This window comes from Cherax quadricarinatus, chromosome 3, assembly GCF_038502225.1.
Source record: "Cherax quadricarinatus isolate ZL_2023a chromosome 3, ASM3850222v1, whole genome shotgun sequence".
Lineage (NCBI taxonomy): Eukaryota > Metazoa > Arthropoda > Malacostraca > Decapoda > Parastacidae > Cherax > Cherax quadricarinatus.
Genome location: NC_091294.1, coordinates 77,646,741 through 77,674,580, shown reverse-complemented (window position 1 = coordinate 77,674,580; position 27,840 = coordinate 77,646,741). Strand labels below are relative to the sequence as shown.

Below are 27,840 nucleotides of genomic sequence, written 5' to 3'. Positions count from 1 at the left end.
GGGGAGGATGTGGAAGAGTTGGTGGAGGAGGACAATGAAGAACTAACCACTGATGAGCTGCTAGATCATCTTCAACAGCAAGAGGCCAGACCTGAGGAAACTGCTTCGGAGGAGGGGATAGAGAAATTGAAGAAGTTGCCTACTTCAAAGATTAAGGAAATGTGTGCAATGTGGCTTAAAGTGCAAACCTTTTTTGATGAAAATCACCCTCACACAGCTATTGCAAGCCGTGATGGTGACTATTACACTGACAATGTAGTGAAACACTTTAAGAATGTCATAAAAGAACGGGAGGTACAGGTCTCTATGGACAGATATGTTGTGCGACAGAGGTCCAGTGACTCTCAAGCTGGTCCTAGTGGCATTAAATACCGTGTTTGACGTATCTATACGCATAAATTCTAGCGGCTTCAAATCAAGCAGGAGAAAGCTGGTAGGCCCACATGTGAGAGAATGGGTCTCCATGGTCAGTGTGCACCACATAAAAAAAATCGGGGAGCCAGTGGTGCATTGTGGGAATACCATTTCAGTCGTCCTTTTTCAGCATGTCTAGCGGTAAGAAATATGTGACTTCCCTGCAAATCTGGGACTCTTCTCTTCCCAAGTGATGCTCTAACACAGATGGAAGTGTCATTGAAGATCAATTTCATGATTTCGAGGAGTTTGAGACCAAAAGCAATGGAGGAGGTGGAGGAGGAGGAAGAGGAGGAGGAAGAAGAGGAGGAGGAGGAAGAGGAGGAGGAAGAAGAGGAGGAGGAAGAAGAGGAGGAGGAAGAAGAGGAGGAGGAAGGAAGGAAGGAGGGAGGAGGAAGGAGGGAGGAGGAGGAAGGAGGGAGGAGGAGGAAGGAGGGAGGAGGAAGAAGGAGGGAGGAGGAATAAGGAGGGAGGAGGTGGGAGGGAGGAGGAGGAAGGAGGGAGGGAGGACGAAGGAGGGAGGAGGAGGACGGAGGGAGGGAGGAGGAGGAAGGTGGAAGGTGGAAGGTGGAGGAAGAAGAAGAAGAAGAAGAAGAAGAAGAAGAAGAAGAAGAAGAAGAAGAAGAAGAAGAAGAAGAAGAAGAAGAAGAAGAAGAAGAAGAAGAAGAAGAAGAAGAAGAAGAAGAAGAAGAAGAAGAAGAATAATAATAATACCTAATACCTAATAATAATAATATGTAATAATATGTTCCCTTGAGGCATGAAAACAGTTCACCCCATGACAGTGACAAGATAAGGGGAGATAACATCTGATAAGAGCTGACCTTTGATGAGGGTAAACGAGGGTGGAGGGAGGGGGGCAGCTGTCCATCTGTCAAGAGCCAGGAGGAGGAGGAGAAGGAGGAGGAGGAGGAGGAGGAGGAGGAGGAGGAAGAGAAGGAGGAGGAGGAGGAAGAGAAGGAGGAGGAGGAAGAGGAGGAGGAGGAGAAGGAGAAGGAGGAGGAGGAGGAGGAGGAGGAGGAGGAGGAGGAGGAGGAGGAGGAGGAGGAGAAGATGACGACAAACAAACATTTGTCTGTCTGTCTATTTGTCTGTCTGCCAAACTCCCTGTCTATCCGTCTACCTCTGTCTCAGAGAGAGCCACAAGACTGTGTCATCATCACGTTTACTCACATCTTCAAGCAGAGTATAGCACTTTGTCTGGATTTTTTGGGTTATCCTAGGTAATTTACACTATGTATAGTTGTATTTATGTGTACCTGTGAGACAGAGATAGACAGAGAGAGAGAAAGAGAGACAGATTGAAAGAGATAGAATGAGGGAGAAAGATAATTAGATAGAATGGAGGAAGGGAAGCAGCATCCGACCCCATTGTTTTGACAGGCGGGAGGGGGGAGTGACTAATGAGACAATATGTCATTTTGACAGCTGCCGACTCCTGACTCAAAACAATTATAAGCCACACACTTGCACACAAGACAAGCTTGCTGAAGGGTGATAATAGGAGTTTTATGAAAGTATCTAGTGACTATATATGTGTATATATATTATAGAAACCAGAAGCAAGAAGGGAAGGCAGGAATGAAGGAAGGACTAGATGAAAGGAAGGAAAAAAGTAATGAAGGACAGATGAAGGAATGTAGGAAGAGAGGTGGAATGCCCTCCAGGTAGCCTCCAGGTAGGAAAGGAATGAAGGAAATTAGGAAGGAATGATGACACACGACCATTTACCTAGGATAACTACATAACACAACTGCCTGCTAATACTTTGAAGAAACTGCTCAGAGGAGGTGTTTTGTCTTTGCACATAAAAAAAAAATTCAACAAAAATGCACACACACTGATTTTATGTGTGAGAGTGTAAAACACCATTGTGTATGACACCATGTTTTATGTTTGAGGAGTGTAAAACACCACTGTGTATGACACCATGTTTTATGTTTGAGGAGTGTAAAACACCACTGTGTATGACACCATGTTTTATGTGTAAGAGTGTAAAACACCACTGTGTATGACACCATGTTTTATGTGTGAGAGTGTAAAACACCACTGTGTATGACACCATGTTTTATGTGTGAGAGTGTAAAACACCACTGTGTATGACACCATGTTTCACAGAGTTCCACAAGCTGCAGAACTTCTAGGAGTATGTTCAGTGACTGTATATTGGTATATATATTATAGAACAATAGTAATAAAAAAATTTTTGTATTGTTTGTTTTTGTAAACAAGTTTTGTAAACAATATATTGATAATTATGTTTGTGTGCTTATTGTGTTGTATACAACGAGTGTATATATGTACATTGCACCTTACTTTGGTCTCACAGGCCACATAAGTTATGTGAAAAAATAAAATAGTGAAAAAAACAACAAACCTTCAAATACAAGTAAACTAAAGTTTACCGGTTGAGCGGCAGTCGCCGCTGTTGCCATACACGGCTCATTTTCTGCAAACTTCATGCCTCTATATCTCGGTAAGTACTGATGGGAAAAATTTTTTTTTTGGGACTAAAACAATCAGAAAAATAATCTTAACATTTTCATAAGAAAAAATATTTTTTTTTTTTTCGAATATTTTGCGACACCAGGAGCAACTTCAGGATTGGGCCCTTCGACAGTCAAAGGGTTAAAAGAAGGGAAGTAACCCCGGAAAAGGACTTGACATCTCAAGTCCTAGTGGAAGGGGATTCCCCTTCTAAACATTAACACCATCCACACTCTCCCCTCCTCCTCCCATCCCATCAATCATCACCAGATCTTCAATAAAGATAAGTGTCATGTAATTGTACATGTCTTCTTCAGTTTGTGTGTATTAAAATTAATATTTCATGGGGTAAAAATTTTTTTTTTCATACTTTGGGGTGTCAGGAACGGATTAATTTGATTTCCATTATTTCTTATGGGGAAAATTAATTCGGCTAACGATAATTTCGCCTAACGTTGAGCTCTCAGGAACAGATTGATATCATTAGGCGAGGGTCCACTGTATAAGAGGGGCCCCTACAGTAGCCTGGAACCTCTCCTGTATATAAGAGGGGTCCCTACAGTAGCCTGGAACCTATCCTGCTGTATAAGCAGGACCCTACAGTACCCCAGAACCTAGCCTACAGTTCACAATCAGCACTGCTTACATTATACTACATACTAATCTATCCCTACCTCACCTATGCTATTTGTGTCTGGGGATCCACAACAGCAAATCACCTTAAGCCAATAATAACTCAACAATAGGCTACAGTACCAATGATCACAGAGTCCACTGCTAGACAACACACTCCCCCACTCTTCAAACACCTAAACCTACTTAATATACACAACATTCACTCCTACTACTGTGTATACTACATTTTTTTTTTTCAACACACCGGCAGTATCCCACCAAGGCAGGGTGGCCCAAAAAGAAAAACAAAAGTTTCTCTTTTCAAATTTAGTAATTTATACGGGAGAAGGGGTTACTAGCCCCTTGCTCCCGGCATTTTAGTAGCCTCTTACAACACACATGGCTTACGGAGGAAGAATTCTGTTAGGTAAGACACATATGCAACAGTTAGACAACTTTATTCCGAAACGTTTCGCCTACACAATAGGCTTCTTCAGTCGAATACAGAAAGTAGGCAGGAACAGTAGAGATGTGAAGACGATGTAATCAGTCCATCACCCTTAAAGTCGTAGAATTTGAGGTTGTCAGTCCCTCGGCCTGGAGAAGTTCAGTTCCATAGTCAGGAAGATAGTTCCTGACTATGGAACTGAACTTCTCCAGGCCGAGGGACTGACAACCTCAAATTCTACGACTTTAAGGGTGATGGACTGATTACATCGTCTTCACATCTCTACTGTTCCTGCCTACTTTCTGTATTCGACTGAAGAAGCCTACTGTGTAGGCGAAACGTTTCGGAATAAAGTTGTCTAACTGTTGCATATGTGTCTTACCTAACAACCTGTCGGTATTGTATACCATTTTGATGTTCATCAGGAAGAATTCTGTTCCACTTCCCCATGGAGATAAGAGGAAATAAACAAGAACAAGAACTAGAAAGCAAATAGAAGAAAACCCAGAGGGCTGTGTATATATATGCTTGTACATGTATGTGTAGTGTGACCTAAGTGTAAGTAGAAGTAGCAAGATGTACCTGAAATATTGCATGTTCATGAGACAGAAAAAAAAGACACCAGCAATCCTACCATCATGTAAAACAATTACAGGCTTTCGTTTTACACTCACTTGGCAGGACGGTAGTACCTCCCTGGGTGGTTGCTGTCTACCAACCTACTACCTAGGGTATACTACATATCAAGAATAATTAATTATACGTAACATTAATCCTGACCTGGAACACTTTCTTTATACAGTAGGGCCCCACTTACATGGCAGGTTAGGTTCCAGGGTACCGCCATAAAGCGGAAATCGCCGTAAAGTGAAACACCCTTTTTTCCACTTATAAATGCATATAAATACTAGATAACAAGTTTACACTAACATATATTAAGTTAGCAATAGAACCAGGCATTAAAAACAATAAAAAAATAAAATACACACATAGTGCACTCATTACTTACCTTAAAATATTTGTAATCTTAATCTAGGGTGAGAGTAGTAGTATTTGTTGTAAGAAATCAGGTGTGGTATGTATGGTAGCCAGACAGACTACCATACCCACCATACCAGGCCACACACAATATTCTATGACATTTAAAGCATCCCAGAGCGATAAAATGCATATACAGTTCACCCATTAATTACCTTAAAATATTTGTAGCCTTAATGTAGGGTCAGAGGTGAGTAAACGAGATAAAACGAATAAATGAGAGAGAGAGAGAGAGAGAGAATGAGTACATGAGAGAGGACAGGTGCGGAGTTATGTAAACAAACCAGGCGTACATGAGCTTTGTAAACAAACCAGGCATACGCGTCTGGTATGTGTACAAGTTACATTGTGTACATGATGTCTCCACATTGATACAGTAGAATAAATAAAGAGCAACACTCCCATTCTCATGTAACACAATTTTTAAAAGAAATGATGCTCCAAGTGAAGGAATACGAGAGGAATAATTTTATATAGTTACCCCCCAGTAATATTGTAGTATACACATTTTCTCTTATGTTGGACTTGAGAAAATGGTATTCTTGCCGTCACTCATACAAATCGCCTGGCTACCACAACTCATATTTATGTTAATTTATTCTACTGGGGGGTGTATTTATCATGTTTGTATCTTATGTACGTATTGTGTTTATTATATAATTTTGAAAAAATATCATAGATGGATTAATGAAAATGTGTATATTAACGTAATATACAACATTTAATGAGACTCAGTGATTATTACTGAGTATTATTATTCTTCTTCTTTCAACACACCGGCCGTATCCCACCAAGGCGGGGTGGCCCAAAAGGAAAAACAAAAGTTTCTCCTTTTACATTTAGTAAATTATACAGGAGAAGAGGTTACTAGCCCCTTGCTCCCGGCATTTTAGTCGCCTCTTACGACACGCATGGCTTACGGAGGAAGAATTCTGTTCCACTTCCCCATGGAGAAGTATTATTATTATCATTACTAATATGACGTCTCGAGACATAAGACACACTTACTGATTTTAATGTGTACCTGCATGCCAGCACAGTGTGTAAATATTTTTAGATACAGGTATACATAAGTACAGTGGAACCCCAGATTTCATCCGCACTGGATATGTTACGATTCGGATTTCAACCACTTTTTCGGCAAAATTTCGCTCCGGAATTCATACCTCGTCCTGGAAATCATCTGTATCAGACACATCCACCCGCCTGGGATGCCGTCATTCATGCGTACGTGTCTCAATCTGGCTCTGTCACTGGCTGAGTGAGCATTCATCCAAAACATTTCGTAATAATCCATTGTTTTTTGTGCTTGTTTATTGAGTGCGACTACGAAATAAGCCACCATGGGCCCAAAGAAAGTTCCTAGTGCCAGCCCTTTGGTAAAGAAGGTAAGAAACATGATAGAAATCAAGAAAGAGATTGTAGAAAAATACGAAAGTGGCGTAGGTGTTGCCAAGCTCGCCAGGATGTATGACAAGCCCAAATCAACAATCATTTCCGTCCTGGTAAAGATTTCATACCTCGTCCTGGAAATCATCTGTATCAGACACATCCACCCGCCTGGGATGCCGTCATTCATGCGTACGTGTCTCAATCTGGCTCTGTCACTGGCTGAGTGAGCATTCATCCAAAACATTTTGTAATAATCCATTGTTTTTTGTGCTTGTTTATTGAGTGCGACTACGAAATAAGCCACCATGGGCCCAAAGAAAGTTCCTAGTGCCAGCCCTTTGGTAAAGAAGGTAAGAAACATGATAGAAATCAAGAAAGAGATTGTAGAAAAATACGAAAGTGGCGTAGGTGTTGCCAAGCTCGCCAGGATGTATGACAAGCCCAAATCAACAATCATTTCCATCCTGGTAAAGAAAGTAGAAATCAAGGAAGCTGATGTTGCGAAAGGAGTAAATATGCTAATGAAACAGAGATCACTCACAGTGATTAAGGACATTTGTGTGAAGTGGAATGAGGTGCAAACTTCTGTGGAAAAATATCACCCTGACCAAGCTGATACAAGTCGTATCTGCAACATGTTCAGTGACAATACCTTTTCCCATTTTAGGCAAACCTTAAAGAGATGCGAGAAACAGAGCTTTCTTGACAGATTTTTAGTGCGACAGGGGTCCAGTGCCAGTAAAAGACAAAGAAGGGAAGTAACCCCAGATAGGGCTTTGATACCTGCTCCTCCTTCCTCTCCCCTCCTCGCCGTCCATACCCCAACAAGAGTCTTCAATAAAGGTAAGTGTGATGTTAAATGTTCATTTATCCATTTCATTAGTCATTTATATTTCTTTCTCATTGTTTTCTGTATGTAAAACTATAGTTATTTTTAAAAAAAAAAATGTATTTTTTGTTTATACAGTGGTCCCCCGCTTTTCATAGTTCCCGGCAATCGTAAATTTCGCCAATCATAGGGGTATTTTCGTATAAACATGGACTCGCTCTTCATAGGTTGACTCGCGAGTCGTAGTTCGTCCGGGATGCGTACCCACAGCGTGAGCCGGGGCGGCAGCCAGTCAGGCATTGTTTACCAGTGAGCGAAGGTCCCCTCACATGCTCCAGCGAAATATTTCATAATATTCCATTTATTTTAGTGCTTGCAAGTACTAAATAAGCTACCATGGCTCCAAAGAAAGCTCCTAGTGCCAAGCCTGTGGTAAAGAAGGTGAGAAATATGACTGAATTTAAGAAAACCATCATTGAACAATATGAAAGTGGTACAAGTGTGGCCGAACTGTCCAGGATGTATAAGAAACCCTACACAACCTTATGTTCCATAGTGGCCAAGAAAAAGGAAATAAAGGACGCTGTTGTTGCAAAGGGAGTAACTATGCTGACAAAAATGAGATCACCAGTACTGGAAGAGGTTGAGAAGTTATTATTGGTGTGGATAAATGAGAAACAATTAGCAGGAGATACTCTTATGACTTCGATTATTTGTGAAAAGGCTAGGCAGCTGCATGAAGATATGGTAAAGAAATTGCCTGCAAATAGTGGTGATGTGAGTGAACTTAAGGCCAGCAAAGGCTGGTTTGAGAGATTTAAGAACCGTACTGGCATACACAGTGTGGTAAGGCATGGTGAGGCTGCCAGTTCGGGCCACAAGGCGGCTGAAAAATTATTATTATTATTATCACACTGGCCGATTCCCACCAAGGCAGGGTGGCCCGAAAAAGAAAAACTTTCACCATCATTCACTCCATCACTGTCTTGCCAGAAGGGTGCTTTACACTACAGTTTTTAAACTGCAACATTAACACCCCTCCTTCAGAGTGCAGGCACTGTACTTCCCATCTCCAGGACTCAAGTCCGGCCTGCCGGTTTCCCTGAATCCCTTCATAAATGTTACTTTGCTCACACTCCAACAGCACGTCAAGTATTAAAAACCATTTGTCTCCATTCACTCCTATCAAACACGCTCATGCATGCCTGCTGGAAGTCCAAGCCCCTCGCACACAAAACCTCCTTTACCCCCTCCCTCCAGCCTTTCCTAGGCCGACCCCTACCCCGCCTTCCTTCCACTACAGACTGATACACTCTTGAAGTCATTCTGTTTTGCTCCATTCTCTCTACATGTCCGAACCACCTCAACAACCCTTCCTGAAAAATATGTGCATGAATTCCAGGAGTACATAGAGGCTGAAGGACTGAAACCTGAACAAGTGTTCAATTGTGACGAAACAGGCCTCTTTTGGAAGAAAATGCCAAAGAGGACCTTCATTACACAAGAGGAAAAGGCAATGCCAGGACACAAGCCTATGAAAGACAGGCTGATGCTAATATTCTGTGCTAATGCTAGTGGGGATTTCAAAGTGAAGCCATTACTAGTGTACCATTCAGAAAATCCCAGAGTGTTCAGGAAAAACAATGTTATGAAGAGTAAATTGTGTGTGTTTTGGAAATCTAATAGTAAGGCATGGGTCACGAGGGAAATTTTCGTCTAGTGGTTCAATGAAGTGTTTGGCCCTAGTGTGAAGGAGTATCTCCTGGAAAAGAAATTGGATCTCAAGTGCCTGCTAGTAATGGACAATGCACCTGCTCATCCTCCAAACTTGGATGACCTAATTTTCGAGGAGTTTGGGTTCATCACAGTAAAGTTCTTGCCCCCGAATACCACTCCTCTCCTCCAACCCATGGACCAGCAGGTTATTGCAAACTTTAAAAAACTCTACACAAAAGCAATGTTTCAAAGGTGCTTGACTGTGACCACAGACACTCACTTGACCCTAAGGGAATTTTGGAGAGAACACTTCAGCATCCTCCATTGCATAACCCTTATAGGTATGGCTTGGGAGGGAGTGACTACCAGGACTTTGAACTCTGCCTGGAGAAAATTGTGGCCAGATTGTGTCGACAAGAGGGATTTTGAAGGATTTGGGACTGACCCTAATGAAACTATGTCTGTTGTAAAATCAATTGTGGCACTGGGGAGTTCCATGGGGTTGGATGTGAGTTTGGAGGATGTGGAAGAATTGGTGGAAGACCACAATGAAGAGCTCACCACTGAGGAGCTGCAAGAGCTTCAGCAGGAAGAGCAACACATCGCAGCTCAGAATCTTGCTGCAGAGGAGGAGGAAGAGAGATGGAAGAAGGTGCCTTCTTCAGAAATTAGAGAGATTTTTACTATGTGAGGTAAAATGGAAAGCTTTATGGAGAAACATCACCCTAACAAGGTTGTTGTAAGCCAGGTTGGCAACATGTACAGTGACAAAGTCTTGGGCCATTTTAGGGAAGTGTTAAAGAGACGCCAGAAACAGAGCCTTCTCCACAGTTATTTTGTGAGACAGGACTCCAGTGACTCTCAAGGTGGTCCTAGTGGCATTAAGAAACAGAGAAGAGAAGCAACCCCAGAAAAGCAAAGGGTACCTGAGGTGTTGATGGAAGGGGATTCCCCTTCCAAACTATAAACAATCCACTCTCTCTCCTCCTCCAGTCTCCCATACACTAAGAAGAATCTCCAATAAAGGTAAGTGTTATGCTGTTAATGTTTCATTCATCATTTCCCATTGTATTGTTTATGTACTACATGTATATTTCATGTAAAAAAATTTTGTTTTAATACTTCTGGGTGTCAGGAACGGATTAATCGTATTTACATTATTTCTTATGGGGAAAATTGATTCGTAAATCGTAAATTTCATTTATAGTAACGACTCCAGGAACGGATTAATTACGAAAAACGAGGGACCACTGTATTTTTGAGTGTCTGGAACGGATTAATTGTATTTATATTATTTCTTATAGGAAATATTGCTTCGGTTTTTGTCCATTTCGAATTTAGACCAACCTTCTGGAATGGATTAACCCTTTAAACTGTTTCGGCCGTATATATACGTCTTACGAGCCAGTGTTTTGGACGTATATATACTCATAAATTCTAGCGGCTTCAAATCAAGCAGGAAAAAGCTGGTAGGCCCACATGTGAGAGAATGGGTCTGTGTGGTCAGTGTGCACTGTATAAAAAAATCCTGCAGTACGCAGTGCATAATGAGAAAAAAAAAACTGCGACAGTGTTTTTGGATTAAAATGCCGACTTTGAGGTGTATTTTCGTATAGTATTTATGGTTGTATTCTAGTTTTCTTGGTCTCATTTGATAGAATGGAAGATACATTACAGAAATGGAGATGATTTTGATTGGTTTCACGATGAAAAGTACCTTGAAATTGAGCTCAAAATAGCGGAAATGTTCGATTTTTACCAATGTTCAAGAGTAAGCAAATCACACCACATGTCCAATACACGTCAACTGGCGAGTCTAATATTCTTTCACTAGTGCACTGATATTATTTATACCATTTTTACAATAATGCAGTAGTCTCCATAACAGTAAATCTTCTATTTTTTGTATGAATAAAAAATCAAAATAGAAAGCAACAGTAATATAAGAGGGGCCTGGAGACGTGACTAATGAACAGAGGATATGTTATTTTTGTGCCAAGAATGTCTGCATTGTTTATTCTGGACCCTATTTTGAAATCAACATTTTTAATTTGCGTGAAATTGGCCAAATTGCCAATTTCTGAACACTTTATTAGGTAGTTGAAATTGGTAAATGGGCAGTTTCTTGTATACAATTGATAGAAAAAATGGAGTTCTAAAGAAATAGCTATGAGTTTGGTCGACTGGAACAATGGAAATGGCCAAGTCGGTAAAATTGCTGATGCATATATATTGCCAAGATTACTAACTTCGCAGGAGCATAATTCCGTAAGTTTTCAATCAAATTTCATACTTTTTGGTGTCATTACCATCAGGAAAAGATTCTCTATCATTTCATAGATTTTTTTTTTTTTTCCAAAAATTTTGCAACATAGAATGACAGTTTCAGAAATGAGTTTGCGACAGTCAAAGAGTTAAGGGCGAAATCCAGGGTTCCACTGTATAATTACCAAGAGTGCACATAAAATATGAAATAACTTTTAAAAACATTTTAAATTTTGGAAAGTTTCCAGACATAATGGAGAGATGCGGTGCTCATGGAGAATGTAAACAAACCAGATGAGGCGCGGTTACCGTATTAGAAAGTCAGGTTGGGGGAGCCGTATAGCGAGTTTTGGTCATAATTTGAAATGTCCGTATTAGCGGAATACCATAAAGCAAAATGTCGTAAAGCGGGGCCCTACTGTGGTTGCAACAGAACCCATAGATATAATACTAAACATAAAAATCTATGATATTCCTGTGTTGAACTTAACTTTTGTAAAATCTCAATGAGCATAAAAGAACCCAAAATCTGAAACTGTCTACCTGATAACTCCAGAGCCCTTCTATCTATCTGATAACTCTACAGCCCCTCTATCTACCTAATATCTCTACAGCCCCTCTATCTACCTGATAACCCTACAGCCCCTCTATCTACCTGATAACTCTACAGCCCCTCTATCTACCTGATAACTCTACAGCCCCTCTATCTACCTGATAACTCTACAGCCCCTCTATCTACCTCATAACTCCACAGCCTCTCTACCAGCATCTTCAGAGCTAATGTAAAAATAACTCCTTAATATAACTTAACAGCAATCAAATACTGTACGTGTTAAATGTGTTAAAATGCAAAATAATTCTCTGAACCACAAACATGAAAAATTATGTATTCTAAGTCTCATTATTTGTAATGCAATCATAAGTAACTGCTTGTTCACCTTGTAATTCCTAGATTTATTCTTGAGAAATCTTTAATACAAGCAATTACTTATTGCCACTGTAGGCTAAAGTTAAGCGTAAGGTTACCAAAAATGCTCTGCATGCACACCCAATTGTATAAACAGTGTATCAAGCAAATAATAATACAGCAAGTCCTTGACTTACGAACACACTGGGGACCTGAATTGTGTATAATATTCATAATACAGTAAGTTCTTGACTTACATTCATGTCGAGAATCTTCCGTATTGTGTATAATATCATTATTATATATTTCTTCTTTCAACAAACTGGCCATACTCCACCAAGGCAGGGTCCCCCCCTCAACCCCCCCCCCAAAAAAAAAAGTTTCTCTTTTTAACTTTAGTAATGTATATGGAATGGATTACTAGCTCCTTCTTCCTGGAATTTTAGTGGCCTCTTACGACACGCATGACTTATGGAGGAAGAATTCTGTTCCACTTCCCCATGGAGATAAGTGGAAATAAGAACAAGTAGTAGTAAGAAAAGAGAAGAAAACCCAGAGGGGTGTGTGTGTATATATGCTTGTACATGCATGTGTAGTGTGACCTAAATGTAAGTAGAAATAGCAAGACATACCCAAAATCTTGCATGTTTATGAGTCAGAAAAAATACAGCAGCAATCCTACCATCAATTAAAACAATTACAGGCTTCCATTTTACACTCACTTGGCAGGACAGTAGCACTTCCCTGAGAGGTTGTCTACCAACTTAGTACCACAGGATGGTAGCACCTCCCTGGGAGGTTGTCTACCAACTTATTACCACAGGATGGTAGCACCTCCCTGGGAGGTTGTCTACCAACTTATTACCACAGGATGGTAGTACCTCCCTGGGAGGTTGTCTACCAACTTACTACCACAGGATGGTAGCACCTCCCTGAGAAGTTGTTGTCTACCAACTTACTACCATAGGATGGTAGCACCTCCCTGGGAGGTTGTCTACCAACTCACTACCACAGGATGGTAGTACCTCCCTGGGAGGTTGTCTACTAACTTACTACCACAGGACAACAGTACCTCCCTGGGAGGTTGTTGTCTACCTACTTACTACCACAGGACAGTAGTGCCTTCCTGGGAGGTTGCTGTCTACCAACTTACTACCACAGGACAGTAGTACCTCCCTGGGAGGTTGTCTACCAACTTGCTACTACAGGATGGTAGCACCTCCCTGGGAGGTTGTTGTCTACCAACTTACTACCACAGGACAGTAGTACCTCCCTGGGAGGTTGTCTACCAACTTACTACCACAGGATGGTAGCACCTCCCTGGGAGGTTGTTGTCTACCACTAACTACCACAGGACAGTAGCACCTCCCTGGGAGGTTGTTGTCTACCACTAACTACCACAGGACAGTAGCACCTCCCTGAGAAGTTGTTGTCTACCAAATTACTACCACAGGATGGTAGTAACTCCCTGGGAGGTTGTCTACAATTTACTACCACAGGATAGTAGTACCTCTCTGGGAGGTTGTCTACAACTTCCTACCACAGTATGGTAGCACCTCCCTGGGAGGTTGTTGTCTACCAACTTACTACCACAGGACAGTAGCACCTCCCTGGGAAGTTGTTGTCTACAACTTTCTACCACAGGACAGTAGTACCTCCCTGGGAGGTTGTCTACAACTTACTACCACAGGACAGTAGCACCTCCCTGGGAGGTTGTTTCTACAACTTACTACCACAGGATGGTTGCACCTCCCTGGGAGGTTGTTGTCTACAACTTACTACCACAGGACAGTAGCACCTCCCTGGGAGGTTGTCTACAACTTACTACCACAGGACAGTAGCACCTCCCTGGGAGGTTGTCTACAACTTTCTACCACAGGACAGTAGTACCTCCCTGGGAGGTTGTCTACAACTTACTACCACAGGACAGTAGCACCTCCCTGGGAGGTTGTTTCTACAACTTACTACCACAGGATGGTTGCACCTCCCTGGGAGGTAGCTGTCTACAACTTACTACCATAAGACAGTAGTACCTCCCTGGAAGGTTGTCTACAAATTACTACCACAGGATGGTAGCACCTCCCTGGGAGGTTGTCTACAGCTAACTACCACAGGACAATAGTACCTCCCTGGGAGGTTGTTGTCTACAACTACCACAGGACAGTAGCACCTCCCTGGGAAGTTGTTGTCTACAACTTACTCTCACAGGATGGTAGCACCTCCCTGGGAGGTTGTTGTCTACAACTAACTACCACAGGACAGTAGTACCTCCCTGGGAGGTTGTTGTCTACAACTTACTACCACAGGATGGTAGCACCTCCCTGGGAGGTTGTTGTCTACCAACTTACTACCACAGGACAATAGCACCTCATTGGGAAGTTGTTGTCTACAACTTTCTACCACAGGATGGTTGCACCTCCCTTGGAGGTAGCTGTCTACAACTTACTACCATAAGACAGTAGTACCTCCCTGGGAGGTTGTCTACAACTTACTACCACAGGATGGTATCACCTCTCTGGGAGGTTGTCTACAACTAACTACCACAGGACAGTAGTACCTCCCTGGGAGGTTGTCTACAACTTACTACCACAGGATGGTTGCACCTCCCTTGGAGGTAGCTGTCTACAACTTACTACCATAAGACAGTAGTACCTCCCTGGGAGGTTGTCTACAACTTACTACCACAGGATGGTATCACCTCTCTGGGAGGTTGTCTACAACTAACTACCACAGGACAGTAGTACCTCCCTGGGAGGTTGTTGTCTACAACTACCACAGGACAGTAGTACCTCCCTGGGAGGTTGTCTATAACTACCACAGGACAATAGCACCTCCCTGGGAAGTTGTTGTCTACAACTTACTACCACAGGACAGTAGTACCTCCCTGGGAGGTTGTCTACAACTTACTACCACAGGATGGTAGCACCTCCCTGGGAGGTTGTTATCTACAACTTACTACCACAGGACAGTAGTACCTCCCTGGGAGGTTGTCTACAACTTACTACCACAGGATGGTAGCACCTCCCTGGGAGGTTGTTGTCTACAACTTACTACCACAGGACAGTAGTACCTCCCTGGGAGGTAGCTGTCTACAACTTACTACCATAAGACAGTAGTACCTCCCTGGGGGATTGTTTCTGCAACTTACTACCACAGGACAGTAGCACCTCCCTGGGAGGTTGTTGTCTACAACTTACTACCACAGGACAGTAGTACCTCCCTGGGAGGTAGCTGTCTACAACTTACTACCACAGGACAGTAGTACCTCCCTGGGAAGTTGTTGTCTACAACTAACTACCACAGGACAGTAGCACCTCCCTGGGAAGTTATTGTCTACAACTACCACAGGACAGTAGTACCTCTCTGGGAAGTTGTTGTCTACAACTAACTACCACAGGACAGTAGCACCTCCCTGGGAAGTTGTTGTCTACAACTACCACAGGACAGTAGTACCTCCCTGGGAAGTTGTTGTCTACAACTAACTACCACAGGACGGTAGCACCTCCCTGGGAAGTTGTTGTCAACAACTAACTACCAAGGTGTATTATGAATATCATACACAATTCAGGTCCCCAATATGTTTAAGTCAAGGACTTACTGTATTATTATTAGCATTATTATCTGCTGTGTTATGCTATTATATGGGGTACACCAGTTCAATTCCCTGCACTTCTCTAAATTAACTGCAGTCACTACTAGACACTATTATGGAGTGCAGTCAGCCCTCTTATGAAGCTCCTTTATATACTGAATGAATGAACAGCTGAACAGTTAAACAAGTTAATCCAGAATTGAGCAGCAGGCACTATGAAGGCCTCTTCTCCTGCAGTTCAATTTTGAATGGAGTTATTCAGGTGTTATTAAATTCCAAATTAACTTTTTCAGGCATTATTCAATTCTGAATGAAGTGTTTTAATTACAATTACAAATTCAACAGACAGTAGAGAGGAGTTCCACACAAGAGCTGACTGCACCGTCCAAACACCTCCACTCGTCCAAACATCCGCACCCACCCAAACACCCACACTCTCTTACCTGAAATGTAACGGATATTTTTTCACTCTGGTAACGGGTCAGTTTTATGCTGCGTCGAACCTCGCTGGTCACCGGGCCCTTATAGCCACCCTTCCTGAGTAATGAATCTATAGTCTGCTCATGGTCCCAACCTGAAACAATGCACATTACACTTATTTAAACATATACATGTGCAATATAAATATGGTAGTCCCTTGATATTAGCGAGGCATATGTTCCAAGAACTACCATGGATGCCTATGGCATGTTATGAGTATGTTACAATTTATTCAGCATATCTCACTCCCATAGAGGCTGCTTTCCAACCAGCAAACTGGGTGCTAAAAGGTTAACTATCATAGGGTACCCGTAATTAAATCAGTACAGTGGACCCCCGCATAGCGAACGCCTTGCATAGCGAACATTCCGCATAGCGAACGCTTTGTCCGCTAAAATTTTGCCCCGCATAGTAGACAAAAACCCGCTCAGCGAACTTCGTTCGAGACGCGTCCAATGTGGGCCCTCAGCCAGCCTCACATGTGCCGCCCGTCCCATTGTTTACCAGCTAGCCTCCGCGGTAACATTCAAGCATACACTCGGAATATTTCGTATTATTACAGTGTTTTCGGTGCTGTTTGTGGAAAATAAGTGACCATGGGCCCCAAGAAAGCTTCTAGTGCCAACCCTACACCTCAAAGGGTAAGAATACCCATTGAAATTAAGAAAGAAATCATTGATAAGTATGAAAGTGGAGTACGTATCACCGACCTGGTCAGGTTGTACAAGAAACCAAAATCAACCATCGCTTCTATTGTGGGCAAGAAAACGGCAATCAAGGAAGCTGTTGTTGCCAAAGGTTTAACTGTGTTTTCGAAACAAAGATCGCAAGTGATGGAAGATGTTGAGAGACTCTTATTGGTGTGGATAAATGAAAAACAGCTAGCAGGAGATAGCGTCTCTCAAGCGATCATATGTGAAAAGGCTAGGAAGTTGCATGACGATTTAATTAAAAAAATGCCTGCAACTAGTGATGATGTGAGTGAATTTAAGGCCAGCAAAGGTTGGTTTGAGAGATTTAAGAAGCGTAGTGGCATCCATAGTGTGATACGGCATGGTGAGGCTGCCAGTTCGGACCACAAAGCGGCTGAAAAATATGTGCATGAATTCAAGGAGTACATAGAAACTGAAGGACTGGAACCTGAACAAGTGTTTAATTGTGATGAAACAGGCCTGTTCTGGAAGAAAATGCCAAGCAGGACCTACATTACTCAGGAGGAAAAGGCACTCCCAGGACATAAGCCTATGAAAGACAGGCTTACTCTTCTCATGTGTGCCAATGCTACTGGTGATTGCAAAGTTAAGCCTTTATTAGTGTATCACTCTGAAACTCCCAGAGCGTTCAGGCAAAAGAATGTCCTCAAGGATAATTTGTGTGTGCTGTGGAGGGCAAACAGTAAGGCATGGGTCACTAGGGAATTTTTCTATAACTGGTTACACCATGCATTTGCCCCCAATGTGAAAGATTACCTAACTGAAAAGAAATTAGACCTTAAGTGCCTCCTGGTGTTAGACAATGCCCCTGGTCATCCTACAGACGTGGCAGAGCGACTTTATGGGGACATGAGCTTCATTAAGGTGAAGTTTTTGCCTCCTAATACCACTCCTCTCCTGCAGCCCATGGACCAGCAGGTCATTTCCAACTTCAAGAAACTGTACACAAAAGCTCTGTTTCAAAAGTGCTTTGAAGTGACCACAGACACTGGATTGACTCTAAAAGAGTTTTGGAAGGATCACTTTAATATCCTCAGTTGTGTAAACCTTATAGGTAAGGCTTGGGAGGGAGTGACTAAGAGAACCTTGAACTCTGCTTGGAAGAAACTGTGGCCAGAATGTGTAGACAAAAGGGATTTTGAAGGGTTTGAGGCTAACCCTGAGAGGAGTAGTATACCAGTTGAGGAATCAATTGTGGAATTGGGGAAGTCCTTGGGGTTGGAGGTTAGTGGGGAGGATGTGGAAGAGTTGGTGGAGGAGGACAATGAAGAACTAACCACTGATGAGCTGATAGATCAACTTCAAGAGCAAGAGGCCAGACCTGGGGAAACTGGTTCAGAGGAGGGGAGAGAGAAATTGAAGGAATTGCCTACTTCAAAGATTAAGGAAATGTGTGCAAAATGGCTTGAAGTGCAAACCTTTTTTGATGAAAATCACCCTCACACAGCTATTGCAAGCCGTGCTGGTGACTATTACAATGACACTGTTGTGAAACACTTTAGGAAAGTCATAAAGGAACGAGAGGTACAGGCCTCTATGGACAGATATGTTGTGCGACAGAGGTCCAGTGACTCTCAAGCTGGTCCTAGTGGTATTAAAAGAAGAAGGGAAGTAACCCCAGAAAAGGACTTGCTACCTCAAGTCCTAATGGAAGGGGATTCCCCTTCTAAACACTAACACTCTCTCTCCCCTCCTCCCATCCCATCAATCATCACCAGATCTTCAATAAAAGTAAGTGTCATGTAATTGTGCATGCCTTTTTCAGTTTGTGTGTACTAAAATTAACATTTTTTTGTGGTAAAAAAATTTTTTTTCATACTTTTGGGTGTCTTGCACGGATTAATTTTATTTCCATTATTTCTTATGGGGAAAATTAATTCGCATAGCGAACATTTCGCATAACGACCAGCCCTCTTGCACGGATTAAGTTCGCTATGCGGGGGTCCACTGTACCATGATTCATTGGCCAATCACAGGCAAACCCGTGAAACTGAAGCAACGTGGTTCACTTGTGATAAGCGAATTGACAGACTTGCCTAAGTTGATGGTTGATACAGTGCACTCTCTCTGGCTTCTGTTTTTGCCATCTGTCACTGTGTGGTATATAAGTGTACATACTTGTATATATCTGGCAAATTATATCTGGTGAAGGAAATACAATTCATGTACTATTGCTGAGTTTGTTTGGTCCACTTTGAAAGCCATTACGGCCAGGTTGCAGGCCATACTATACCTGTGTTCATAATAATGCCTGAAAAATGGGATAGTAGCGAACACTATATATGTTATTTTTCATTTATGTACTATATACAAAATATATATATATAGTATATATACTATATATTCTTCTTTCAACAAACCGGCCGTATCCCACCGAGGCAGGGTGGGCCAAAAAGAAAAACTTAAGTTTCTCTCTTTAAATTTACTAATTTATACAGGAGAAGGGGCTACTAGCCCCTTGCTCCCGGCATTTTAGTCGCCTCTTACAACACACATGGCTTATGGAGGAAGAATTCTGTTCCACTTCCCCATGGAGATAAGAGGAAATAAACAAGAACTAGTAAGAAAATAAAAGAAAACCCAGAGGGGTGTGTGTGTATATACACCTACCATCCGACTTACGACTGAGTTCGGTTCAGAGAAACCGGTCGTAAATCGAAATGGTCGTAAGTCGAAATTTACTACTGAATATCAACAAAACATTTTTGAAATGACTTTATTTTATTGTTTTATTTTGGTATTTCATGTTTTACTTTACTTTTTATGTTGTTAGTACTGTATTTTATACGGTAAGGTTTAGGACAAACACTGTGTACAACACAAATACAGTGGACCCCCACATAACGATCACCTCCGAATGCGACCAATTATGTAAGTGTATTTATGTAAGTGCGTTTGTACGTGTATGTTTGGGGGTCTGAAATGGACTAATCTACTTCACAATATTCCTTATGGGAACAAATTCGGTCAGTACTGGCACCTGAACATACTTCTGGAGTGAAAAAATATCGTTAACCGGGGGTCCACTGTAGTTGTTTATTTCCCAGAAATTTGGCATAAAAAACACAGTCGTAAGTCGAGTGGTCGTAAGTTGAGCAGGTCGTAAGTCGAGCAGGTCGTAAGTCGGATGGTAGGTGTATATATATATGATTGTACATGTATGTGTAGTGTGACCTAAGTGTAAGTAGAAGTAACAAGACGTACCTGAAATCTTGCATGTTTATGAGACAGAAAAAAAGGACACCAGCAATCCTACCATGAAGTAAAATAATTACAGGCTTTCGTTTTACACTCACTTGGCAGGACGGTAGTACCTCCCTGGGTGGTTGCTGACTACCAACCTACTACCTAGGATATATATATCTTCTTCTTTCAACATACCAGCTGTATCCCACTGGGGTGGGGTGGCACATGTATGTGTACACTTCACATACATGTACAAGCATATATATACACCCACCCCTCTGTGTTTTCTGCTATTTTCTTTCTAGTTCTTGTTCTTGTTTATTTCCTCTTATCTCCATGGGGAAGTGGAACAGAATTCTTCCTCCGTAAGCCATGCGTGTTGTAAGAGGCGACTAAAATGCCGGGAGCAAGGGGCTAGTAACCCCTTCTCCCGTATAAATTACTAAATTTAAACAAACTTTTGTTTTTCCTTTTGGGCCGCCCCGCCTTGGTGGGATATGGCCGGTTTGTTGAAAAAAAAAAAATACACCTACCATCCGACTTACGACCTGCTCAACATACGTCCACTTGACTTACGACCATGCATCTGGCAGCTGGGCTGGGCCGGCTGATGCACACCGCTGTACAATATTTGACAATACTCGCGGCGGCAATGTGTCATGCAGGCAGCATCAGTTTGAGCAACCCTGCCCTATCAGCAGCATCATACTGTATTAAATGTACTAACTGGACAGTAAATTTCACCATGGCCCCTAAGATGAAGTCTGAATCTTGCACTGGAGATTGTGGCAAGAAAGGCTCTTACTCTCCAACTCTCTATTTGTTTTCACTGTTGCACATAAACCTGTCTGTATCTGTCTGCCTGTATATCTGTGTCTGTCTGTATCTCTGTCTGTTTATCTGTCTGTCTACCTGTGTGTCTGTCTTTGTCTACCTGTGTGTCTGTCTTTGTCTACCTGTGTGTCTGTCTTTGTCTACCTGTGTGTCTGTCTTTCTGTCTACCTGTGTCTGTCTTTCTGTCTGCTTGTCTGTCTCGGAGCCACTCATTAAGAGTGTAATTGGTCTTGAAGACGCCATATTAATAGTGATAATAACACAATAAAACATTAATATAGACATTTTGCTTAATTCATCTATGATTTTTTTCAAAATTATATAATAAACATGCTACATAACATATAAACATATAAATTAGCAAATATGAGATGTTTTTCTGGTCGGCTTGACAGAGTGAACAAAAACCATTCGTGTCCGGGCTGGTAATGACAACAACAACAATGTTTGTTTACATAACTCATGAACCTTCTACACTCTCATTCTCTCTCTCGTTTATTCAGTTAATCTTGTTTACTCACCTCTCACTCTACATTAAAACTACTGATATTTTAAGGTAAGTAATGAGTGGACACGATTATTATATTATAGTTTAACCCTTTGACTGTTTTGGTCGTATATATATGTCTTACGAGGTACCGTGTTTGACGTATATATACTCATAAATTCTAGCGGCTTCAAATCAAGCAGGAGAAAGCTGGTAGGCCCACATGTGAGAGAATGGGTCTGTGTGGTCAGTGTGCACCATATAAAAAAAAATCCTGGAGCACGCAGTGCATAATGAGAAAAAAAAATGCCGACCGTTTTTTTTAATTAAAATGCCGACTTTGTGGTTTATTTTCGTATAGTATTTATGGTTGTATACTCGTTTTCTTGGTCTCATTTGACAGAATGGAAAACACATTATAGAAATAGAGGTGATTTTGATTGATTTTACTATAAAAAGAACCTGGAAATGGAGCTCAAAGTACAGGAAATGTTTGATTTTTTGCCGATGTTCAAAAGTAAACAAATGATATCATTGTCCAATAAATGTCCAACTAGCCATTCTAATATGCAGTCATGAATGGGTTGACATTACATGTATTTATACAATTATTACAATATTGCAGTAGTCTGCATAACAGTAAATCTTCTATTTTTTGTTCAAAATAGAAAGCAAGAGTAATATCAGAGGGGCCTGGAGACATGACTGATGAACAAAGAAAATGTTATTTTAGAGCCAGGAGTGTATGCATTGTTCATTCTAGACCTTATTTTGAAATTGTCATATTTTTTAATTTTTCGTGAAATTGGCCAAATTGCAAATTTCTGACCACGTTATTGGGTAGTTGAAATTGGTAAATGGGCTGTTTCTCGTACTCAATCAATAGAAAAAACGGAGTTCTAAAGAAATACCTATGAGTTTGATCGACTGGAACAATGGAATTACAAATCGGCGAAATCGCTGATTTGTAAATATTGCCGAGGTCGCTAACTTTGCGAGAGCGTAATTCTGTCAGTTTTCCATCAAATTTCGTTTTTTTTTGGTGTCATTACAATCGGGAAAAGATTCTCTATCATTTCATAAGAAATTTTTTTTTTTTTTTTAAATTTTGCGACACCAGGAGACACCTCAGGACTGGTGGTTGCGACAGTCAAGGGGTTAATAATAATATTATTAGTAGTAGTAGTACATGTGTATTATTGTAATAATAATAATAATTATTATTATTATTAATATTAATTTAGGGCACTGGAGCACAGATCCACTGTATAGCACTTTGTCTGGATTATTTGGGTTATCCTAGGTAATTTATACTATGTATGATAACTTCACTTATGTGTACCTGTGTGTGTGAGAGAGAGAGAGAGAGAGAGAGAGAGAGAGATACAGAGAGAGAGAGATACAGAGAGAGAGATACAGAGAGAGAGATACAGAGAGAGAGATACAGAGAGAGAGATACAGAGAGAGAGATACAGAGAGAGAGATACAGAGAGAGAGATACAGAGAAAGAGATACAGAGAAAGAGATACAGAGAGAGATACAGAGAGAGAGATACAGAGAGATATAGAGAGAGAGATACAGAGAGAGAGAGATACAGAGAGAGAGACAGCCACATTCAGTTAGCCAGTCAGTCAGCCACCCACCCGGTTAGCCAGCCAGCCAGATACGTATTACAGTTCCTGATCAGCCGGGCTGTGGCTCGTACGTTGGTTTTCCAGATCAGATCCACCAGGAGGCCTGGTCACAGACCGGGCCGCGGGGGCGTTGACCCCCGAAACTCTCTCCAGGTAAACTCCAGGTAAACATGTTCCAGAGTTGTTTCTCTTTACTTATCAAATCAAATCAAATCAAAGTTTATTCTCTATAAGGATTACAATGCGAGGTTTACAGATTTTGGTTGTGTGGTTTACATGTAATAAAATACTAATTACAGAGGGGGCCACTAGAACACCTAGCATGGCTAGGCATTTCGGGTATAGGTTACACAACATTCTGGCAGGATGACACTACCAGTGGTATTTTCCCATTCCGCTGTGTCAACAATACATAAAGATAACAGTAATACATGATACTGTATGTGATGTAAAATTTACAATACAGTTCACTACCATGTATACATTATATACAGTACATAAATAATTAAAATATAACAATAGAAGTAAATTATGGTAAAAAGAATGAAATAATGATTGTACATTACATTACAGTACTATGTAGGTAGTTTATATAGGAAAAGTTTGACATTATGCCCTACCCAGTATGTCAGCAATTTTCAAAGGTTCGACTTACGTCCATTTTGACTTATGGCCAGTTGGTCGGAACCAAGCTTGGTCATAAGTCAGATGGTACCTGTGTGTGTGGTGTGTGTGGTGTGTGTGTATGTGTGTGTGTGTGTGTGTGGGTGTGTGTGTGTGTGTGTGTGTGTATGTGTGTGTGTGTGTGTGTGTGTATATGTGTGTGTGTGTGTGTATATATATATATATATATATATATATACACGTATATATATTTTTTTTTTTTTTTTTTTTCAACAAGTCGGCCGTCTCCCACCGAGGCAGGGTGACCCAAAAAAGAAAGAAAATCCCCAAAAAGAAAATACTTTCATCATCATTCAACACTTTCACCACACTCGCACATTATCACTGTTTTTGCAGAGGTGCTCAGAATACAACAGTCTAGAAGCATAAACATATAAAGATACACAACATATCCCTCCAAACTGCCAATATCCCAAACCCCTCCTTTAAAGTGCAGGCATTGTACTTCCCATTTCCAGGACTCAAGTCCGACTATATGAAAATAACCGGTTTCCCTGAATCCCTTCACTAAATATTACCCTGCTCACACTCCAACAGATCGTCAGGTCCCAAGTACCATTCGTCTCCATTCACTCCTATCTAACACGCTCACGCACGCTTGCTGGAAGTCCAAGCCCCTTACCCACAAAACCTCCTTTACCCCCTCTCTCCAACCCTTTCGAGGACGACCCCTACCCCGCCTTCCTTCCCCTATAGATTTATATGCTTTCCATGTCATTCTACTGTGATCCATTCTCTCTAAATGACCAAACCACCTCAACAACCCCTCTTCTGCCCTCTGACTAATACTTTTATTAACTCCACACCTTCTCCTAATTTCCACACTCCGAATTTTCTGCATAATATTTACACCACACATTGCCCTTAAACAGGACATCTCCGCTGCCTCCAACCGTCTCCTCGCTGCTGCATTTACCACCCAAGCTTCACACCCATATAAGAGTGTTGGTACTACTATACTTTCATACATTCCCTTCTTTGCCTCCATAGATAACGTTTTTTGACTCCACATATACCTCAACGCACCACTCACCTTTTTTCCCTCATCAATTCTATGATTAACCTCATCCTTCATAAATCCATCCGCCGACACGTCAACTCCCAAGTATCTGAAAACATTCACTTCTTCCATACTCCTCCTCCCCAATTTGATATCCAATTTTTCTTTATCTAAATCATTTGACACCCTCATCACCTTACTCTTTTCTATGTTCACTTTCAACTTTCTACCTTTACACACATTCCCAAACTCATCCACTAACCTTTGCAATTTTTCTTTAGAATCTCCCATAAGCACAGTATCATCAGCAAAAAGTAACTGTGTCAATTCCCATTTTGAATTTGATTCCCCATAATTTAATCCCACCCCTCTCCCAAACACCCTAGCATTTACTTCCTTTACAACCCCATCTATAAATATATTAAACAACCATGGTGACATTACACATCCCTGTCTAAGACCTACTTTTACCGGGAAGTAGTCTCCCTCTCTTCTACACACCCTAACCTGAGCCTCACTATCCTCATAAAAACTCTTTACAGCATTTAATAACTTACCACCTATTCCATATACTTGCAACATCTGCCACATTGCTCCTCTATCCACTCTATCATATGCCTTTTCTAAATCCATAAATGCAATAAAAACTTCCCTATCTTTATCTAAATACTGTTCACATATATGCTTCAATGTAAACACCTGATCTACACATCCCCTACCCACTCTAAAACCTCCTTGCTCATCCGCAATCCTACATTCTGTCTTACCTCTAATTCTTTCAATTATAACCCTACCGTACACTTTTCCTGGTATACTCAGTAAGCTTATTCCTCTATAATTTTTACAGTCTCTTTTGTCCCCTTTCCCTTTATATAAAGGGACTATACATGCTCTCTGCCAATCCCTAGGTACCTTCCCCTCTTTCATACATTTATTAAACAAAAGTACCAACCACTCCAACACTATATCCCCCCCTGCTTTTAACATTTCTGTCATGATCCCATCAGTTCCAGCTGCTTTACCCCCTTTCATTTTACGTAATGCCTCACGTACCTCCCCCACACTTACATTCTGCTCTTCTTCACTCCTAAAAGATGGTATACCTCCCTGACCAGTGCATGAAATTACTGCCTCTGTTTCTTCCTTAACATTTAAAAGTTCCTCAAAATATTCTCGCCATCTACCCAATACCTCCATCTCCCCATCTACTAACTCCCCTACTCTGTTTTTAACTGACAAATCCATATTTTCCCTAGGCTTTCTTAACTTGTTTAACTCACTCCAAAATTTTTTCTTATTTTCATTAAAATTTCTTGACAGTGCCTCTCCCACTCTATCATCTGCTCTCCTTTTGCACTCTCTCACCACTCTCTTTACCTTTCTTTTACTCTCCATATACTCTGCTCTTCTTATAACACTTCTGCTTTGTAAAAACCTCTCATAAGCTACCTTTTTCTCTTTTATCACACCCTTTACTTCATCATTCCACCAATCACTCCTCTTTCCTCCTGCCCCCACCCTCCTATAACCACAAACTTCTGCCCCACATTCTAATACTGCATTTTTAAAACTATTCCAACCCTCTTCAACCCCCCCACTACTCATCTTTGCACTAGCCCACCTTTCTGCCAATAGTCGCTTATATCTCACCCGAACTTCCTCCTCCCTTAGTTTATACACTTTCACTTCCCTCTTACTTGTTGTTGCCACCTTCCTCTTTTCCCATCTACCTCTTACTCTAACTGTAGCTACAACTAAATAATGATCCGATATATCAGTTGCCCCTCTATAAACATGTACATCCTGGAGCCTACCCATCAACCTTTTATCCACCAATACATAATCTAATAAACTACTTTCATTACGTGCTACATCATACCTTGTATATTTATTTATCCTCTTTTTCATAAAATATGTATTACTTATTACCAAATTTCTTTCTACACATAGCTCAATTAAAGGCTCCCCATTTACATTTACCCCTGGCACCCCAAATTTACCTACTACTCCCTCCATAACATTTTTACCCACTTTAGCATTAAAATCCCCAACCACCATTACTCTCACACTTGATTCAAAACTCCCCACGCATTCACTCAACATTTCCCAAAATCTCTCTCTCTCCTCTACACTTCTCTCTTCTCCAGGTGCATACACGCTTATTATAACCCACTTTTCACATCCAATCTTTATTTTACTCCACATAATCCTTGAATTAATACATTTATAGTCCCTCTTTTCCTGCCATAGCTTATCCTTCAACATTATTGCTACTCCTTCTTTAGCTCTAACTCTATTTGAAACCCCTGACCTAATCCCATTTATTCCTCTCCACTGAAACTCTCCCACCCCCTTCAGCTTTGTTTCACTTAAAGCCAGGACATCCAGCTTCTTCTCATTCATAACATCCACAATCATCTCTTTCTTATCATCTGCACAACATCCACGCACATTCAGACTTCCCACTTTGACAATTTTCTTCTTCTTATTCTTTTTAGTAATCTTTACAGGAAAAGGGGTTACTAGCCCATTGTTCCCGGCATTTTAGTTGACTTTTACAACACGCATGGCTTACGGAGGAAAGATTCTTATTCCACTTCCCCATGGATATAAAAGGAAAATTAATAAGACCAAGAACTATTAAGATAAAATCAAAGAAAACTCAGATGAGTGTGTATAAATAAATGTGTACATGTATGTGTAGTGTGACTTAAGTGTAAGTAGAAGTAGCAAGACATGCCTGTAATCTTGCATATTTATGAGACAGACAAAAGACATCAGCAATCCTACCATCATGTAAAACAATCACAGGCTTCGTTTTACACTCACTTGGCAGGACGGTAGTACCTCCCTGGGTGGTTGCTGTCTACCAACCTACTACCTATATATATATATATATATATATATATATATATATATATATATATATATATATATATATATATATATATATATATATATATAAACTTTTTTTTTTTTCAACAAGTCGGCCGTCTCCCACCGAGGCAGGGTGACCCAAAAAAGAAAGAAAATCCCCAAAAAGAAAATACTTCATCATCATTCAACACTTTCACCACACTCACACATTATCACTGTTTTTGCAGAGGTGCTCAGAATAC

The 27,840-nt window shown here is 41.1% G+C and overlaps 1 protein-coding gene across 5 annotated transcripts in view; it reads right to left on the bottom strand.

The window, feature by feature from the left end:
- LOC128704721 (uncharacterized protein CG5902) overlaps positions 1–27,840 on the bottom strand; it is a 107,905-nt gene that overhangs the window by 23,617 nt on the left and 56,448 nt on the right. For all 5 annotated transcript variants that reach the window (XM_070092771.1, XM_070092778.1, XM_053799870.2 and 2 more), the window contains one exon: positions 16,147–16,277. In XM_070092771.1, the coding sequence (XP_069948872.1) occupies positions 16,147–16,277 (131 nt within the window). The remainder of the gene's footprint in view (positions 1–16,146; positions 16,278–27,840) is intronic.